Source organism: Papio anubis, chromosome X, assembly GCF_008728515.1.
Source record: "Papio anubis isolate 15944 chromosome X, Panubis1.0, whole genome shotgun sequence".
Classification (NCBI taxonomy): domain Eukaryota; kingdom Metazoa; phylum Chordata; class Mammalia; order Primates; family Cercopithecidae; genus Papio; species Papio anubis.
Genome location: NC_044996.1, coordinates 126,894,210 through 126,914,277, shown reverse-complemented (window position 1 = coordinate 126,914,277; position 20,068 = coordinate 126,894,210). Strand labels below are relative to the sequence as shown.

General features: G+C 40.1%; 1 protein-coding gene across 5 annotated transcripts in view; it reads left to right on the top strand.

Annotated features, from left to right (window-relative positions):
• Positions 1–20,068, top strand: part of CDKL5 (cyclin dependent kinase like 5) — a 225,932-nt gene that overhangs the window by 190,009 nt on the left and 15,855 nt on the right. For 4 of the 5 annotated variants that reach the window (XM_031660487.1, XM_031660484.1, XM_031660485.1 and 1 more), the window contains 4 exons: positions 1,981–2,080; positions 6,013–6,135; positions 7,256–7,375; positions 10,405–10,621. In XM_031660487.1, the coding sequence (XP_031516347.1) occupies positions 1,981–2,080; positions 6,013–6,135; positions 7,256–7,375; positions 10,405–10,621 (560 nt within the window). The remainder of the gene's footprint in view (positions 1–1,980; positions 2,081–6,012; positions 6,136–7,255; positions 7,376–10,404; positions 10,622–20,068) is intronic. The other variant, XM_031660488.1, reaches the window with a different exon arrangement.

Sequence of the window (20,068 nt, the reverse complement as noted above, 5' to 3'; positions counted from 1 at the left end):
ACCCAACAATGTATCATGCAAACTGCAGACATCGAGCTTTCCTTTTATTACCCTTCCCTTCTCACTTTCATCTTATTCGCTGTTTCATCCTGGATAGATTCTCCTCTTACCATGCAAAATCCTCCTAGGACTTCCTCCTAGGACTGGTGTCTCAAGCCTTCATTTCCTCTTGTGCCAGCATTAATATTCTTACAGTAACACCCATTCACATTCTGAGATCGCAGTCATGATGAATATGTCTTCCTTAAAAATTTACTAGATTGGCAGAAAGCACTTTTACCCTCAACACACCTGTGGTATTTTGTTAGACTTTCATTCTGATTGGTAAAAACATCTACCCATTAATCTGAATATCCTGTTGTGCTTCTAGGTTGTGTTTTTGCAGATAGTATTGTGGAAGTACATAGCTATTTCATAAACATATAATTCTTTAACCTCTAGAAGTTACAGAATGTTAAAAATAGTATTGCCAGTTCTACTAGATGCTCTCTGAGGCTCTTTTCCCAGAGTCATGCTTTTGTGATTCCAGCAAACGCCACTCTTCTCCAGTGTTCCTTACCAATGGCAAGTGACTGAATGCTGTGTCTTGGAGTTCAGCTTAGGGCAGTCTATCTTTAAGTCCCATGCAAGAGGGTTTCGTCTCCTTAATTGCAAAAGAACTTGTCGCAAGAAACTTTTACCAAATTCCCAGGGCCTAGGCCCAGTCTGTCATTGGGATTAGATGTTTTTCCCAACAGTACAACACTGCATTTAAAGACTCTTTTGACTGGTCGCGGTGGCTCACACCTGTAATTCCAGCACTTTGGGAGGCTGAGGTGGACAGATCACTTGAGGTCAGGAGTTCAAGACCAGCCTGGGTAACACGGTGAAACCCTGTCTCTACTGAAAATAAAAAAATTAGCCAGGCCTGGTGGTGCATGCCTATAATTCCAGCTACTTGGGAGGCTGAGGCAGGAGAATCGCTTGAACCCAGTAGGTGGAAGTTGCAGTGAGCCAAAATCGCACCATTGCACTCCAGCCTGGGCAATAGAGCAAGACACTGTCTCAAAAATAAATAAATAAAAATAAAAACGCTTAACTTTTCAGCAGTTACCCGTTTCATCATGTCTGAAGTTTTCTGGCTTTCAAAATTATAAATGTATCATTCTGAATTTTAATATTAGTTACTTTATTCTTTTAACATCTTCCAATTTTATCAAAATACTGGTGGTGTCAGTGGTATCAAGCTTAATGTCAGTATTTTCAGTTAGAAGTTTTTTTGCCCCCCATGAGAGCTTTTTTTTTTTTTTAAAGAAACGTGGTCTTGCTATGTTGCCCAGACTGGTCTAAAACTCCTGACCTCAAGCGATCCTGCTCCAGCCTCCCAAAGTGCTAGGATTACAGGTGTGAGCCACTGCACCTATCCCTGCGTTTTTTTCTTAACTATTTTTATTTAGTTTTAATAAGTAGATGAAAGGTTTAATAAGTAGGATATTTCCAGTTTCTGGCAAATTTTTACTTTTATTCAAGATGCTTTTATAGCAGTATTGATCTTTATGTTCAGTATCTTGACAAGTCTCTAATAATAAACGTGTCGAGCTGGTTTTTAAAAGGTAAATAGAAAAATGAAGGTAGGTGTTGAAAATGTTTTGCTCTTTCCCTTGTAGAGTTATAGAAAAGCCATCCTTTAAGCTGTGTACTTTTAATAATCTCAAACTCTGAGGTCTTCAACAGCATGAAAATGGTCTTGCAGCAACAGTTATAGGTCATATAATGCTCAAATTGCTGTTTTGAGTGAGCCTGTGCCAGAGGATAATCACTAACCATGGTTGATTAAATTCAGTTCCTCCTGTGCTTTTTTAGAGGCTCTTTATCCAAGTGTTTGATTCTTCCTGGCTATTTGAACCTAGTGTCATGCATTTTCAGTCTTTCTTGTATTTGTCACACAATGGCAAGAAAATGATTGAAAAATCAATATGATAAAAATGTCTTCTCATTTAGGAAAAGTCCTGAAAATATTAGTCATTCAGAGCAACTCAAGGAAAAAGAGAAGCAAGGATTTTTCAGGTCAATGAAAAAGAAAAAGAAGAAATCTCAAACAGTAAGTAGATGGCCAATTTATATATATAATAACATGTTTCTGCATTATTCAATGGATACTTTACACTTTGCACTTGGCAATCAAAGTTGATTGTTTTCTTATTGAGACTTGACATTTATGCACTGTATTATGTCTCTTTCTGAAATTCTATACAACTATCCTCTCAACAGAACCTTTTCGACATTCAACAGAATCTCCAGGAATAGAAGAAATTTAATTTGGATGAGAGAGAACACTTTAAGCCTTTCTCAGTATACTTTTTATCTATGTGGGTTTATATTCACGTAAAAACTTTGAAGACACAGGATTTGTTTCTCTCTGGGGGTTTAAAGATATGCAAAAACTTAGAAAATGGGTTTTGGTTTACTTTTAAATCTTGAAATTTGTAAATAACCATCATTCCTTATTCTCTCCTGGCTGGTTATAGAATTCCTACATTGACAGGTGTGTTTCAGAGTTGTATAGTCACAAAGATCGTATCTGGGATTTTAGGGCTTGCGTTAGAAGGAAAATAATGTTTGCCTTTTGATTGCGCTGTGGGCTGGAATGCACCTTATCTCCTGGGAGCCCTCTGGCTGAACAAAGAGCTGGCTCCATGGCACTGTTCACATCACTTCACTGAACCACCCAAGCAGGGATCCTGCTGGTTTAGTGATGTGAGAACCTTGGGGAAACCCAGCCTGTAGGACAGCAGCAGGAGTAGTTCTTCCCCTAGATGAGGCTGCATCCCCTTTTTCTTTATGACAACTTCAAGGCTAAATAAGGTAGAGTTAGCTGTTTTTATTTATTTATTTATTTATTTATAGAGACAGGGTCTCACTCTGTTGCCCAGGCTGAAGTGCAGTGGCGTGATCTCGGCTCCCTGCAACCTCTCCCTCCTGGGCTCAAGTGATCTCCCACCTCAGCCTCCCAAATAACTGAGTGCACGCCATCACACCCAGCTAATTTTTTGTATTTCTTATAGAGACAGGGTTTCACCATGTTGCCCAGGCTGGTCTTGAACTCCTGAGCTCAAGCAATCAGCCCACTTAGGCCTCCCAAAGTGCTAGGTGTGAGCCACTGTGCCTGGCCTAGTTAGCCATTTTGAATGGTTTTGGTTCTAGTTTTACTTCATACATAATTTATTCTCTTTTATTTGAAGAGGGAAAAGACATAATCAAAACGGCCTACTCAGATGGATTTCATTGATTTCATCTGTAAGTTTAGTAGATTAGACCCAGTGTTTCTGAGGCCCTTTCTATTACGAAAATTATAGAATTATGACTCAATGGGAAGTTAGATTAGATAGATGTTCATAGCAATGTGTATAAATAACCTGAAGTAAGCATTTTTATCTCACAGATGTTCTAGAAATGTTAGCAAATACCTTCCTAGATTATCTTTCTAGAACATTCTTTCACTTGCTTGCTTGTTAAATTAATGTATTTCCTTATAAAATAAATGTGAGTTCATTATAGAAAATTTGAGAAAAAGAAAAAGATAGTTTTAAATCTTAATACCCTACCACAACTAGTATTAGGATTTTGGTATATTTCCCTCTAGCTGTTTAACCTATACATATGCTTGTGGAAACTAGGTGTGGGGTTTTTTTTGTTTTGTTTTGTTTTGTTTTAAGTTTTAAATTAGAGCAATCCTTTTAGTACAATTTTGTATTCTGGCTTTTAACAGTTTATCTATCTATATCTACATGCACAGAATATGTATGTTACTACAAATACTTTATTATCTTGAATCCTAATGGCTGCATAATATTTCTGAAGTATTCATTAAAAAAAACTGCCCATATTTTTAACTGAAGCTTACTTTTAAAATGTCAAATCAAAATGCCACTCAGTCAGATACTACTACATTTGTTACTTAGACTGGGTGAACAAATAGACCTGATTTAACCTAGGAATACTTAAAATGTTTAAAGTGTTAATAAAACTTTTATCATTGTCTGTAGAACATGTTTCTGTATCATGAACATTAAAGTTTGGCTACCTCCTGACCACTGTTATTTTTATTTTGTGGTTTTTGTTCTAAACCACAGGTCTCCTGGCATTGTGGGGTGATTAAGTGGTAGGAAGTAGGAAAGATTAAGGAATTGAAGGTGTTTTTATATATAGATTTAGATTTTGATGTTTGCTGTAGAGCAACATTAAACCTAAAGTCCCTGGCTCACTGTGGCACAAGTGGAGTATACATGTTGACTGACTGTATTATTCAGAATTTAGTTAAATTTTAGATATTTTAGTAGTATAGATTAGAGTAAAAAGGAAAATAACCATTCTCTAATATCCTTTCCACTTAAACTTTTTATTAGGCTTTCATAAGTTTCCTTTTTGATATGTAAAGTAACTGCAAAATATCTCTGCATAGGCCATAATGCCTTAATCTTTACTAACCCAAAAGTTGTTTGTACCTCTGCATCTTTTCATTAAATGAAAAATAAAATTTAAGGGCTTTGGGATTTCCAAAGAGCACTCAGTACAGCCTTCCAAACCTCAGAGTCCTAAGCCTGACATTAGGTTAACTCTGACTACTTTGAATGAGCATTTAAACAGTTAATTGTTTTTCACTTTCTAGAACTCAGCAAAAAGAAACTACATAGAATAAGCTTCAAAAGATTTAAGGCATTATGGCCTTTGCATAAGATTCCAAAAGAATAAAAATCTGATGCCCAGTGTACATAGAGACTCATGACATGTTAAAGCTGAGGTGGATCCTAAATCTAGTTGAATTTTTTTATTCACTAGTATAGGAACTGAGCCCAAGCAAGTCATGGGCTTGCTTCGAAGCCCAAAAATTACGTAATCAATTGGGAGAACCAGAACTGGGTTCTCCTAAATACCAAGTCCAGGCTCAGTTTATACCGTGGACCTGCCTCTGTGGAGAGCCTCTAGGAGCTCTCCTCTGGCCTCTTTAGTGATGCAAGTTAAACTCTTCCTCAGGGTTCCTGTCATTGGAACAAGAAAATTTATGGGATGTTTTACTCAAATCTCTTTTTACAGATACCCTTAAAAGATTACCTAAATACCTGAATACCTTCATGTACATTCTAGTTGTCTGATAATTGAGATATCCAAATCAGGGAAAAGTTTTGCCCAAAAAAAAAAAAAAAATCTGTATTGTAAAGGTGCCTGCTTCAACTCAAGCAAATCTGGAAGCTCCCTTGGGAAATCTGGCTTCGGTTACATATCCAGAGTTACATAAGTCCTCAGAGCATATGGTGACTTTGCCAACTTGGTAATTGTATCCTAGTTAGTTAGTATCTCAACTTGTGGTGATGCTTCCAATTAAATATTGAAATTTCTGTTTCTTCCCTTTGAAAACCAGTATTCTGAATTGTGCTAAATGTTTTCCATTGGGTAAATATTTCTAGCAGTACAGAATAAGGCCTCTTATTCAACATTAGTATCCCACCACAGTGATCAATACCTCTTCCTAGTGATGTTTTCAGGCTTAAAAGTTGACCAAATTTGAAAGGGTTTCCAGTATGTTGGGATTTTTTTTCTTCTAATAGGCAAATTACATGGTAGATTTTTTACTTGCTAAAGTCCTCTCTAGCAATTAGGAGAAGATTGAAGTTTATCAGTAGCTCTTTAACACAATTCTTTGTAACAATATTTCTGATAGTAAAAATTATTTAATGTGTAATAAGCTTAATGTGAGTAGGTGTGTCTAGGTCTCTCGGCATTCCTACTAGAGGTATTGATCATGATCTCACATTATATACTTGGAAGAAGTTTGTGCTTGTCTTGAATTTGCATTATTGACATCTTCACGTCCGGGTGAGAATTGGCACAGAACCTCTATAGATGCACAGCACCGAGATTCTTTCAGTGACTGTTAATATTTAGCAATTTGAGGGCTTCCAAGGGCTAGTAGTTTCAATAAGCACTTTTTTTTTTTTTTTTTTGCAATTAGTTTATTTGTATCTTATATTGCAGACAGATTCCACCAACGGGGAGAATCCAAGCATCAAGAAATCCCTCTTTCCTCTTTTTAATTCAAAGAATCATTTAAAGCATAGTTCTTCTTTGAAAAAGCTTCCTGTAGTCACTCCACCCATGGTACCCGTTTTTATGTATGGTAGCCCTGAAAACTGCTCCAGTAAACTTGTTTTACTGATGACAACAGCATGTCTTATTTTCATGAGGTCATATTCTCTTTATGCTAGTTAAGTATGTGAGCCAGTTCCATAAATTCACTGGGATATAAATTCATTGCCATTCTTCTGAATCAGTTACGAAAGTTGAAGCACAAAGTCTATTAAGCAGACAAACTAGTGAAAGGCTAGTTTGTCTTGTCTGTTTAGCCAATTATGGGCAGATAACATTTATAAAAGCCTGTATTTTATGTAAGGAATTCTATTAACATTTACAGTTAACAGATGTCTTTGCATTTGACTCACAGAGTTTGTTAACACTTGATTGGCAATTTGTCTTTTTGAAGCCAAGTTGAATTGACCAAATTGAATGAGCTAACAGGCTCCATGAGAAAACAGCTTGTATCCTTGTCTGGCTTGAGCTTTTGCTGGTCAGTTTAAAACCAGGACTTTTGCTTGGCATTTGACATTACTCTTCTGTGTTCACCAAAGCTGGTGAATAGACCAGTTGCATTCATCTGGAATTTGTGGCACAGATTTCCAGCATTTCTCTAGTACATAATGACAGATCCAGATATATCAGACAATGATTTGGGAATATGACCTAAACCATACTTTCTCACTTTGCTATCCTTGAAAGCCTACCAGACTTCTTTGGCACTACCAAATACAATGTTTGGATCATTTTCCCAGCAGGAAAAAATTTGTTTTATTGAACTGGTTCATAACCTAACTGCACTATGGAATGAGGATACGACAGCAATTCCTGGTATAGCCCAATTTAACTGCTCTCTCTTACAGCGACTAAAACTAACAGCATGGGAATGCTTTAAGGGTTGAGGTTTAACAAAGCTGCATGACATCTGCCAATTTTTCCTAATGCAGGGAAAATTATTAAGAGGGCAGAAGAATTTAGCATCACTTGCATTGTGAACATTGGGAGAGATTGGGGTTCTTTTTTTACTGGATCATTTGAGTTTTGGTTTGGTTTGCTTTTTAGTTTGGTTCTCCTATTGGGTGTGGTTGCATATCTTAATTAGGCTTATTAGTGTGCTTATTGAATGCTTGTCCATATTTTGCTCTAGGTACCCAATTCCGACAGCCCTGATCTTCTAACGTTGCAGAAATCCATTCATTCTGCTAGCACTCCAAGCAGCAGACCAAAGGAGTGGCGCCCCGAGAAGATCTCAGATCTACAGACCCAAGTGAGTGGATCCTGCACCATTCCTAGACTCTCCAACTCTGCAGTAACTGTCCTGAGGAGCGGGGAGGGCGTGGTAGAGAAAACTTAGCTTCTCAGTGTTACAGTAAGGCTGAGCACCTCCTCAAAATAGACCCTCAGTTATACCCAGATGCATCTTGTGAGCCAGGATGAATCTTGCTTCAGTGACCCATGTTCTACTGGGAAAGATGCAAGCTTCCGTTAGCCTTCACCTAGCTGGAGGCAATTGAAGATGTAGTCCCAGCCCACAAATACAGCCCAGGAAAGAGCTGAGCTGTGTTAAAGAACCATAATTCATGGTAAAAAATGAGGCATGCCATAACATTTCAGGCAGGATGAACAGAGATGGTAGGAAGATTAAGGTTTCATTAAAAGTAATAGCATACAAATTGAAAGACAGGTGTGATAAGTTTTCTTGAAAGAATATTTCAATTCCTGAAATCCATACCATTTTTTACAGGAAACAGGCAAACAGTTGCATTAGGAACTACATATTAGACTGTATTACGTAGTCACATTTATCTTCCATAATGGAGGAATAAGCAGAAACTGAATCAGTAAATTTTTCAGGTATCTGAGGTTTGTTTCCTTTAAACAACTATTTTGGTTGGAAATTTTGTAATGTATCTTTTCAGTATCCCATAATGAACATTTTGGTTTTTGATATTGAATATTTTATGAATCCTTTATTCTTCTGTACTATAATTTTTGACAACCCTCCAGAGCTTTTGAGGCCATAGGATTACTTGTATCTGTGATTTCTTGTGTCACAGATTTCTGTGATTGGGAGAGCAGACTACTTTTTTTTTTTTTTTTTTTTCCTGAGACAGGGCCTCACTCCCATTGCCCAGGCTGGAGTGCAATGGCACAAACTCGGTTCACTGCATCCTTGACCTCCCTGTGCTCAGGCAATCCTCCCACCTCAGCCTCCCAAGTAGCTGGAACTACAGGTGTGCGCCACCACACCTGGCTAATTTTTTGTATTTTTAGTAGAGACAGGGTTTTGCCATGTTGCCCAGGCTGGTCTCGAACTCCCGGACTCAAGTGATCCACCTGCCTCTGCCTCCCAAAGTGCTGGGATTACAGGGATGAGCCACCATGACCAGCCTCTGTTTACTCTTTTTAACTGTAAGCTGTTGCATAGAACTGCTGACAGAAGTTCCCCATATTCCCATTGTATTTGCCCCAGCTATTTATATTTTCTGCTTCTAACATAATATAAGCTGGGGGTGGTGGAAGCATAGAGAACCAGATATCCAAGTTTATTGGATATGTATCCAAACTAAAGAGACAAGCCTGTGAGTGAGGGCCTGCTTCTCTATTCCCAAATTCAAAACAAAACAAAAAGAATAGAGAGCTTTAGAACTTTCTTTGTGAAACCATTTCTTTTGCCAAGAAGCTCTTCTCTCTTCTCTCTTCTCTCTTTCTTTCTGGCAAGGTCTTACTCGATCACTCAGGCTGGAGTGCAGTGGCAAGATTATGGCTCACTGCAGCCTTGACCTCCTGGACTCAAGCCATTCTCCCACCTCAGCCTCCAGAGTAACTGGAACTACAGGCACATGCCACCATACATGGCTAGTTTTTTAATTTTTTTATAGAGATGGGGGTCTCGCTTTGTTGCCTAGGCTAGAAGCTCTTTTCAAATAACTTTATAGCTCTTGCTGAATGCAGATTATTGTAATTGCTTGATAGTTACATGTGGTCAAGGCTGTAAAAATCACCAGGAGTCTCATCATGTTATACCAATTTAATTATTTTTAAAAAGCCACTTTTGAGCACTTAGAGTGTACAGTGTACTATGCTACCTCCTGTAGGGAGCACAAAGCTTTCTTGGGAAGTCTTTGGAATGATGATGGAGAATACTTTCCCCTGAAACAATATCTACTTGAGTCAATTCTGAAGCCATTTACCTTGGGTTTCTGTGCCTAGTTCCTTCAAATCTTGTAATGTTCCTTGAGTTCATCAACATTTTATTCAAACTTTGCTGAGCCCTTAAATGCATGTCCCTTATACCATGACACTTACAGCAAAGGTACTCTGAGAATTGGCCTCAGAGGGGCCCCAAGGCTAGGGTTGTAGCCTAAGTGGCCAAGTCCAGCAGTTGTGACTGGCTGTGAATTTCCAAGTGCTTTCCATGTCTCTTCTGAGATCAAGGAAGAGGAGATTGAGCCATCATCTTTCATCGTTCAGGAGCATGAAGCTCAGGAGTTGTCCAGTGAGGAGACTGCTCTGAGGCTGCTCCCCTCTGCCCTGAAGTCAGTCTCCCTCCCTGATGCAGCACCTGGGGGTGTCCAGCTGCACAGTAGACAGACAGGCAGGGCGGACCACTGTGAGCCCATGTTAGGAATTGAAGGTCTCCTGTGAATAAATTATTTAGATAGTTCTGTTGGGGTTTTGCATATTTCTTTGTGCTTTGCATTTTCAATGCCCAAATGTTACCCTCCCCCTCTCAAAAAAAAAAAAGTAAAGCGAGGGAACATTTGAATTTTGTAATATCGAGAGAGGGAAATCGGGGAGATGAGAACAAAAAGGGCTATACGACTTGTAGTTGAGTACATTGCTAACTAAAACATTCCATATTTTCAGCTTCTCTTGCTACTAGATACGGCTGTGTACTTAAGTTCTAGCTGGTGAAATATAAGTGGAAGCATTGTGTGGAGCCTTTGGGAAGTCTTCTCAAAACAGAGAAACATACACCTTTTGCTCTTTCTCCTTCCTGCTGGTTGAAGCATGAGATCCCCTGGTTAGAGATAGGATGCAACCAGGTAGATGAGCCTGGGCCTTTGATTGGCTGCCATACCAGCTCTATGATTTCTAGGCTTTTCCATTAAAGAATAATACAATCTTGTTTGAAGAAAACCCAAAGAACAGATCTAGCTGGACCAGCTCCTCCTTGCACATGCTTGCCCTTCCTGGCCACGCCCAGTCACCTCAGGTCTAAGCCCCCTTCCCTCCCCAGACTTATGGTCACTCTAACTTGAATCCTGTGTACATTCTCATCCTTTCTTTCAGAGCCAGCCATTAAAATCACTGCGCAAGTTGTTACATCTCTCTTCGGCCTCGAATCACCCGGCTTCTTCAGACCCCCGCTTCCAGCCCTTAACAGCTCAACAAACCAAAAATTCCTTCTCAGAAATTCGGATTCACCCCCTGAGCCAGGCCTCTGGCGGGAGCAGCAACATCCGGCAGGAGCCCGCACCGAAGGGCAGGCCAGCCCTCCAGCTGCCAGGTCAGATGGATCCTGGTTGGCACGTGTCCTCTGTGACCAGGAGTGCCACAGAGGGCCCTTCCTACTCTGAACAGCTGGGTGCCAAGAGTGGGCCAAATGGGCACCCCTATAACAGAACAAATCGCTCACGAATGCCAAATCTGAATGATTTAAAAGAGACAGCCTTGTAATTTGTGCTGGTAGGGGGAAGGGGTGGGCAGACAAGCCAGTGGGGGAGGGGTGGGGAAGGGTGGGCTGGGATTGGGGCATGGGCCGGGCCAAGTGGTGAGCCAGTATTTTCAGCTTTATGAAGGTGTGTGCAATATTGCATGTGTTGGGGCCGTCGAGCTCCTCGCGGCCACAAATGCTAGTCAGGGATCTTAGAGCCACAGGAGTTCCTTAGGAATCGCCACTCCCCACAGGTCTTGTGTGAGAATAGATAGAGTGTGCCATTGAGGAAGAAGAAATTCTTGGCAGTTTCTCCCCCTTACATTCCAGCTTTAGTGCAATCTCTGTTGAACTTGGGAACGCCAGGATGTGTCCTGGCACTGCAAGGGATAGGAAAATCATGTTGACCGATGCCCTTACTACGTATTTTTTTCTGCCTAGACTAAATGTGGGGTTTATTGTAATCCAAGAGTATCCCTTTGAAGGGTTAGCAGATGAACTGTATGTCTTAAATTGTTTTCTAAACTTCCATATTTGATAGGATTTGTAACATTTATTTATAATTAATATTGTACTGTTATAATCATATCTTTTATGTTATAATGTAAAGTTATTTTGAGCTGTTTGAAACATTGTGAAGCAGTGGGACAGCTACAGTAGTTTCTATAAAAACTAAACAGTAACATTTATATATTGCATCAGGAGTATTTTATTCTATATATAAATATATATGGTAAATATCTGTTTTATAAATATATTCATTTAAAGAAAGTATCGTTATGACACTATCTGCCATATTTTTATACATTTGTGATATGAAGTGAGTATTATACTTCTAATAAAGGGAGTTGAATTGTGGCTACACGTGACTGTAACAGTATGAACCTTGCTCAACTTTTAGGCCCCAGCAGTAGCCTCTAGACATCCTTGGTAGCAGACGAGATGCAGCATCTCTTTCCAAACCTGCAGGGGAAGAAAGTCAGATAGGCCAGTGAGAATTCAGCAGGCCTGGTTTCCGTCCTCACACACTTGGCTCCTGTTTGTGTCCAGGGACGTTACTTGCACACAGGGGAGAATAGATTGAGGCATTACTCGTGGGTCTTTGTAGAGAGAATGTGCTCTTCCACTTAGCATTAGTGTAGAGCGTAGACCAAAGATTTGCCAGTGAACATTCCTTGTTGTGAGATCATAAGAGGTACCTGTCTGCAGATCTTGCAAACCAGCTCTATGCTCCTCAATATTGTCCACTGTCCCGGAGACTCTTGGCTGATGGGGTGTGAGATATATGTGTGGCATTTCTATTTCTGAATGCCTTTTTTGCTCTTGCTTTCTCCAATACCATATTTAAAAGGCTCCTGGAGCAATTCCAGATAGAGAAAAAATTACTCTATCCATTTTTTTCTTCCTGGGGCTGTCCACTTATGACAAGATTTTCATGCACACCTGTTACACATACACCCCCTATCAGAACAGGACCTATTTTCCCCTCATCTGATCTCTTTCAGCTCCCAAGTTACTCCCAAGTATCATCAAACCCTTTGGCCATCAAGTGTTATCCTCCCATGCCTCTGGGTCATCCTTGAGGGAAGTCACCTCAGCACTGTCATCTATCAGTAGTAGTGGATTTTTGGAAGTAGTCTCTTAGCAATAATACTTTTAAAGGTCCCTCCCACCCCTCAAAGAGATAACTTCTCAGTATTTATTACTTGTCCTCAAATTCTGAGTGTCAGCCCCTGAATCAAGTCAGCTATAATCGAAATGTGCTGTTACTGTTAACCCTCCCCCAAGATTTTGAGGATCATAGCTCTGATGATTATGAAGATTATAAAGACTAAAGTCCTAGTTTCCCTGAAGCTTAAATTGTGCACATATTGCATTTTTATATAAATACTATAATGTGTATTGATTATATAGATAGGTTATTTTAAGGTGCTTTTTATTTAATTTTAATAAATGTAATAGGCACTAAAATGAAACTCGACTGGGTACTATTATTGAAACAATTTGACTCAAATCAATAGTTTTGCATGCTCTTTAGTTCTTTTTCTGTCTTACTTCTTTCACCAGTTCAGTACTGTTTGGGTAGCTCTGAATTCTGGCTTTTCCCAGGCAGCTGCTTGATGATACAAGTGAGGTGGACCATCAGCAGTTTGCCTGGACACTAATGACTCTAAAAGGGTGTGTATTTAACTCTTCTTTTTCATACTAGATCTCTACCTTGTATTCCCCCCTTGCAAACCAGAAACTACACTTTTTTTCTCTGGAAAGACTTCTCACTGTGCTATGCGCTTAGGAACTGCACGGTCCCGTTGCCATGCTGTGGCATTCGAGGCTCGTTGTCACCTAGGGGCTGGTTTCCCATGTTGTCATCCTTGTTAACACTGGGATCTCAGATGTTTGCAGAACATTTCTATTCATGATGGTTCTTCAAAGAAGGGCTAGAATATTTGCCTTCTACCTAGAGCAAAGTAAACCTAATTGCTGAAGAGTCAATACGTACTTTTTGTACATTCTCAGATTTGAGCCAGAAAATACCTACAGATATCTACATATGTTTTCAACCAGTGTTTTCGAGGTAGCTCTTTAATCTTCTTCTCAGCTTTTGTCTGTTCTGACTTTTCATCCAGTAAGCTGTAAGTGAACTATAATCTGCATTTCTAGCATGCAATTCTCTTCCTGCTCACGAAGGGGGGATGATAAAGTTTTCTCTCAGACCTAATGGGCCCTCTCTTAGCTTTTAACTGTTGTTTTCCCCTCTTGATGAAGAATTATTGACATCACAAAGATTGCCATCTATGATAGAAAGGACTTGATTTAAAGTCAGAAAAATTTGCCTTTTCTTTAGGAAGGGGAATTCATGACATCCATGTCCTATTATCGGCCCTAACTTCCTAAAGAAGAAAAAGGGTGAATGAAAGCTTATGTTACTTTTATGAAAGTATCACTGATCTCCTTTGGAAAAGAAACTCTGCTTCACTGTTTTTCTACCTTTATTTCTCTGCTGTCCTTGTTTTTCCTCTCTAAAGTTCTAAATACACTTTAACTGAACCTTGTTTGGTCTTGCTCTAAAATTTAGCCTCTCTCTAGAGCCCAAGACCAAAAAGGAGTGCTTCATGCTGAGGGGCTCAAGTGAGCTGACTCTACAGCTGTGGTTCTCAACTAGGGGCAGTTCTCAACTAGGGGCAGATTTGCCCCATGGGCACATTTGGCGATGTCTGGGGACATTTGGTTGTCGCAGCTGAGGGTGATGGTGTGCTACTGGCATCAAGTGGGTAGAGGCCAGGGATGCTGCTAAACACCCTGCTATGCACAGGACAGCCCCCCAAACAAACAGTGCTCCAGCCCCAAGCACCACTGCTGCCGAGGTTGAGAAACCCTGCCCTACACCATCCCAAGCCCACCAGTCTGCAGAGCTTGGCTCTGGCCTTGTTCTGTCCAGGCTACAGTACTGCAGGTGTGAATTCTTCAACATCACATTCTCTTAAGAGTCTTCGACCACAATTCCTGAATCCTTGGAATCCTATTGTTCGTTTCCATTGTCTTGGGCCTGCTAAAAGGTGCATACTTTGGAAGGAGACCAGAGTTACTTTATAGGTGTTGGAGAACTTAAATTCTAGGTTAGCATCCTTAGAAAATCTTTCATAGAGCCATGAGGCTTATATTTAGAAGCAAGCAACAGCCTGGCAGATTGGCATGATTTTTACCAACTGCTCGAAGGCATCCATGGCTTTTAGCTGTGTCTCCCGAAAGAAAATGTCTTTGTTTTTTATTCAAGTCATTTAATAGCTCTTTACAAATATTAGCATATGGCAGACCAATTAGAAGCAAAAAAGTCCGTATTGGTGGTTGTGATGTGGCTGTTATATAGAAGTATCTGTGCTGTATGCTTTGGTTAAATCTGTTTTAAAACATGCTTTAAGATTCACCTTACGCAGTTGTACTTTAATTCTAAACTCAGAGCTATGCTGTCAGTCTCTAGTCACACCGTGTATTATAAAGTATGTTGTGGTTGTAGAGTTAGCCAGTTTAGCATGTTCCTAATCTGAGAATTAGTGGACTATACTAGGAAATGCTATCCCATTGTCCCTTTCCAGCCCCTCTTAGTTAAGATCATAGTATCCTCACTTCTTAAACTAGTCTTTAGAGTAAATAAGGAAAAAAGCCATTTATTTTCTTCTAGCCATGTATTATTGAGAATGACTCATAGTGTACAACTTTTTTTCAAAGGCCAGAGGATTACTTTTCAAGTGTGTAGAAAGATCTATTTCTGTTCACCTAGGAGCTGGTGGTGACTGAACTCTTTCAGCAAGGGCAGTGGCTCAGTGTGATGCAGTGCTGGAGCTCAGCTGGGACTCAGTAAATCTGCACATTCTCTGCTGGTCAGAACATGTTTCCTGGATAGCATTGTTTTTCTATCTAGAAATTCGTTACCTCCTGCATGGTAGTGGGATATTGAGCTCTCTGTGGGTTCTAAGATCCACAGACTCATACTTTTGTGAACTTTGGAATGTGGTAGGGTACATTGAACCAAGTCAGAAAATAGTGAAATATTTCCTTGCCTCCTTCAGTTCATCACTAAGAAAGTGTGCAGGCAGAGAAAACTTACTTATGGTTTAAGAAACCACAATTCTGGTTTTTTTGAAAGGGGACATAGAAAAGACAGTACAAAGGTTGTAAGTGTCCTGTTGCTAATTCCCAGGGCCAGAATCTCACAAGAAGGTCCTCTCAGAGACTTAAAAGCCTAGCTTACAAAAATAACCAGAAACACAACTTGTAAGCAGTTATGATTTCTTCCTTTTGCTTCTTGACCAGCTGAGATACAGAATATCTTGAGGTCTGGTTCAGCTGATGAAAAATTCTGTCTCAGAAATGATGAGTAAGAAATCATGCAAGAAAATGAAGTCCCTCATCTATCTGCATACATGCGACGTGGGAGAAGTGGAGTGGCTAGGAAACTCTGGGCCTGCTGCCCCTTCGATTCTTTTTCTTTGTGAATTGAATGTACTATACAAAGGGTAGGCTTTCGTGTGAGCCAGTTACTACATGAATCTTCATTTCCCACAGTGGTTTGTTCATTCATCAGCGTTAGGCTTGGTCCTGGCTCCACCTTTCTCCTCTCCGGGCACTGACCCCACCCTTCCATGTATTTACTGTAGGCTATTAAATATGATCATGACTCGCCTTGCATTTTCATTCATCAACTGTTTACTCCCAAATTTAAGGGAAGTTTGTCTCATTTTGCCAGAAAAAAATTGTAATAGTTGGCACGCTGGATTTGTAGGGCCAGCAAAATTGCGGCAGTGAAACTAGTTTCACTTCTAAAGCCCTTCATTTCTCACAAGGTTAAGGTCTCGAAACCCCATTTGATCCTTGGGTCCTATTTCGATCCTCCTTTGGAATCTGAAAATCGGTCTCCATGTTGTATGCAGATTAGAAGTTGCCTTGTTCGTTACTCTTCCAACACAGAGTATCAGGGAGAAAGAGGCCTTATCTGTTCCTCCATCCCCCCTGTTTTGACAGACTGCTAAGAATTCCTCAGGACTTCCTTTGGTTGGGAATTTTACTTTCCCAAAAGTCTGATCTGATTTCTTTCAGGGGCAGACAAGCTTGTCCTAGTGCTCTGCTTCAGGTCTAATCAGAAGAAACCCAGGAATAGAAAAGGTAGATGCCTTGACTTTTGTCCCTGTTGTGGGGACTAAAGTGTTTATTGCCAGAATTGTCAAAAGCTCCAGTTTAAACTCTGTAGAGTTTCACGGAAAAACAAAACAAAACAAAGCAAACAAGATGCTTATCGTCCCAGAGAATGTGTAAGTTCTCCAGCACGGCTTAGGTTTTCCAAAATGGAAAGGAAAGCTTGCAGAGAACCTGTTTTCTCTAGAGACACACAACTGATTCTGGCCCTCAGTCTGTTTCCCTCTCCTTGTTTACTCTTTGGTCACCGATTGAGTCAGGCTAGAGGGGTAATACGGTGATTAAAAGAAGTAAATTCTCACTGTAAACTTGGATTGATTAACAGAAACGATTAAACCAAACAAAATCATTGCCCCAAATTTCTATCTCCAAGAATTGCTTTGTGCCATTTTGAATTCAGGTAGTTATTCTGTATATACTTAGCTAACTATTCAGAGCTTCTTCAATCTCTAGTAAGCTTGAAGGTGGTGTCTGGGAAGACACAGGGCAGGGTGACATTGAGACCCTGTTCATTCTTAGAAACAAAAATAGGGATAAGCCAGAATGATGTGACATCTAGTATGTGGTAGATGAAGAATCAGTGGAAATTCTTAATTGCACAGACTTTATAATCCATTATATAAAGTGTAATTCCATACTTTCTACTGTGGCAAGGGTGTGACGTGATTGTTAATCTTTTTAATTTTTGAATCCAAACTGAATTTAAAGTGTTGAATACTTAAATCCTCACAAGTGAATTATGAACCATTTGTAAAGTGTTTCTATAACTCTTTGTATCATGTGTTGGTACATCTTATCAAGTTTTTTCTGGCATGTAATTCCATTCTAAACTTATGTAAAATTTCTATTGTTGCTGTAAATATTACACAAATATCTACTCCGTGATAACCTTCATTATCAGCATGAAATGGTTAATTTTTACTGAGCACAATGTATTTTTGAATGGATCTTCCCAAATGTCTTTAATAAAATGCAGATTTTGCACTGACTGATGTGACTGCCAGGCCGTCCCAATCTTGAGCACTGTGGTCCTTGTGTTTGAACTGGGAACAGCTCCATTTTAGTTCCTTCTTGGGAAGAAAGAATGCATTCGAATTCAAATAAAGGATGATGGGCCTTTGAGGTTGTAATCAGTTTAAGAGAAATTAATGTAAAACTAGGTAAATCCTGTAACTTAATGATGTTGATCTTTGTTTTCCTATTTATAAAGCTTTTTTTCCCTTATGGCATTTTGAAAACTTTGGTTTATTTTATACTTGAGTGTTGTCACCTTTGCACGTCGCTAGACACTCACGTGGTAGTTTGAGGAGGATGGGAAGAGAGGCCAATCTTGTGCTAAGTGCTATGGAGAAAGCAAAGATGGACAGCTTAATAAGGGTTTTTTCATTCTAGAGGAGAGGTGAGCAAGCTTTTTCTGTAAAGGGCCAGATGGTAAATATTGGGGGCTCTGTGGCCCTTCAGTTCCCTGTCACCTTTGTAGTGCAGAAGCTCTGCCTTTGTAGTGCAGAAGCTGCATGGATGATACGTAAATCAGAAAGTTGTGGCTGTGGTCCCATAAAACTTTACTTATAGAAACAGGCCATAGTTTACTAACCCCTGTTTTAGGCCCTCAGTTTCATCATTTAGGGTAAGACCAACCGAGTACATGTTCAATCAGGAGGGAAAGAATTTAGCTTTTGTGGTAACTTACATATAAAACATTCTCCAGCTTTCTTTGTCTTTCTAAACAAAGGGTAGGAGCTGAAAGTCAGTGCTTTCCATTCTTAAAAGTACTGTGTCAACCAGTTCTTCACTCTGTCTCTTTAAGTGACATGGAAACTTGTGGCCTGTGCTTTCAACTATAATCTTATCACGACTGAATCAAAGTATTTGGTGCTTATACTTTTTAATGTTCATAGCACTTACTATGGCCAGGCACAATGCCCAAGTGTTTTGCTTTTTTATTATTATTATTATTTTCACAACAACCCAGTGAAACAGGTACTATTATTATCCCCTTTTCGTAAATGAGGAAACAGATTTTCATACTTGGCATTAACCTGCCCAAGGTCACCCAGTTTGGAAGTGGCAGGGCCAGGATTTGAAGCCGAATATGTTCATTGTAAAGCCCATGTACCCTTAAAAGTCACTGCACCTCCGTGTATGGAAACTGACATGGAGTGGAATGGTGGTCACAATCAGAGTTGTTTCTCTTTAGTAATTCAGGTTTATTCAAGTAACTCCAAGGTTCAGATTTTTAAAAACAGTTTCCAACACAGAGTATATTAAAAACTTTGTCTAAAGTTTACTCTAGGTGCAGAAATAAAGACAACTTAGTCGAGTGAAGGAAAGGGTAACAGACTTAGAAATGGCTATCTACACTTATGGAATAAGTGTACTAATTAGAGCAGGTAACAAGTCCCCACAATGTGTAACATATTCTTCTCTAAAAGCTCGCAACAATTTATGTGCCACCTTCCATCCGCTTTCCCAGCAGATGGTAATTGATGTGATTTGAGACTAGAACACTTCATTGAAACAAGTCGCTGGAGGTCCTCTGGGGATGCGGCTTAAAAGTCCAGGATCAGGCCAGGCGCAGCGGCTCACGCCTGTAATCCCAGCACTGTGGGAGGCTGAGACGGGCAGATCACCTGAAGTCAGGAATTCGAGACCAGCCTGGCCAACATGGAGAAACCCCGTCTGTACCAAAAATACAAAAATTAGGGCCGGGCGGTGGCTCACGCCTGTAATCCCAGCACTGTGGGAGGCTGAGACGGGCAGATCACCTCAAGTCAGGAGTTCGAGACCAGCCTGGCCAACATGATGGAACCCCATCTCTACTAAAAATACAAAAAATGGGTGTGGTGGTACGTGCCTGTAATCCCAGCTGCTTGGGAGGCTGAGGCAGGAGAATCACTGGAACCCAAAAGGTGGAGGTTGCAGTGAGCTGAGATCACGCCACTGCAGTCCAGCCTGGCAACAGAGTGAGACTCCGTCTCAAAAAAAAAATACAAAAAAAAAAGAAAAATTAGCCAGGCATGGTGGTGCATGCCTATAATTCCAGCCACTTGGGAGGCTAAGGCAGGAGAATCACTTGAACCCAAAAGGCGGAGGTTGCAATGAGCCAAGATCGCACCACTGCACTCCAGCCTGGACGACATAGCGAGATGCCATTTCAAAAATAAATAAATAAATAAATAAATAAATAAATAAATAAATAAATCCCCAGGATATAGAGTCCGCTTGCCTGGGTGGAGTCTTGGCTCCATCTCCTACATCTCATGTGACTTGAAGCAAGGCACTTCACTATGCCTCAGTTTCCTTATTTTTAAATGGAGGTAATCATAGTACCTACCTCAGTGTTGTGAAGATTTAATGAGATAATAACCTGCAGAGCACTTGACAGAGTCTCAAGAAATATGAGCTCTTATAACATTATTGCTATTATAAAACATTGCTATTGCTTCTGCCCCAATTGGCAGTTTCAGAAAATTGAGAAGGAATATCACTGAATCTTTAATGCCAGTTACACAGAGCTCAGTAGGTGTCCGCAAAGCCCTTTAGATGCACGTGGCCTATTTGATCTTCATATCAGCCCTGTAAGGTTGGGCTTAAGAATGACCCATCATG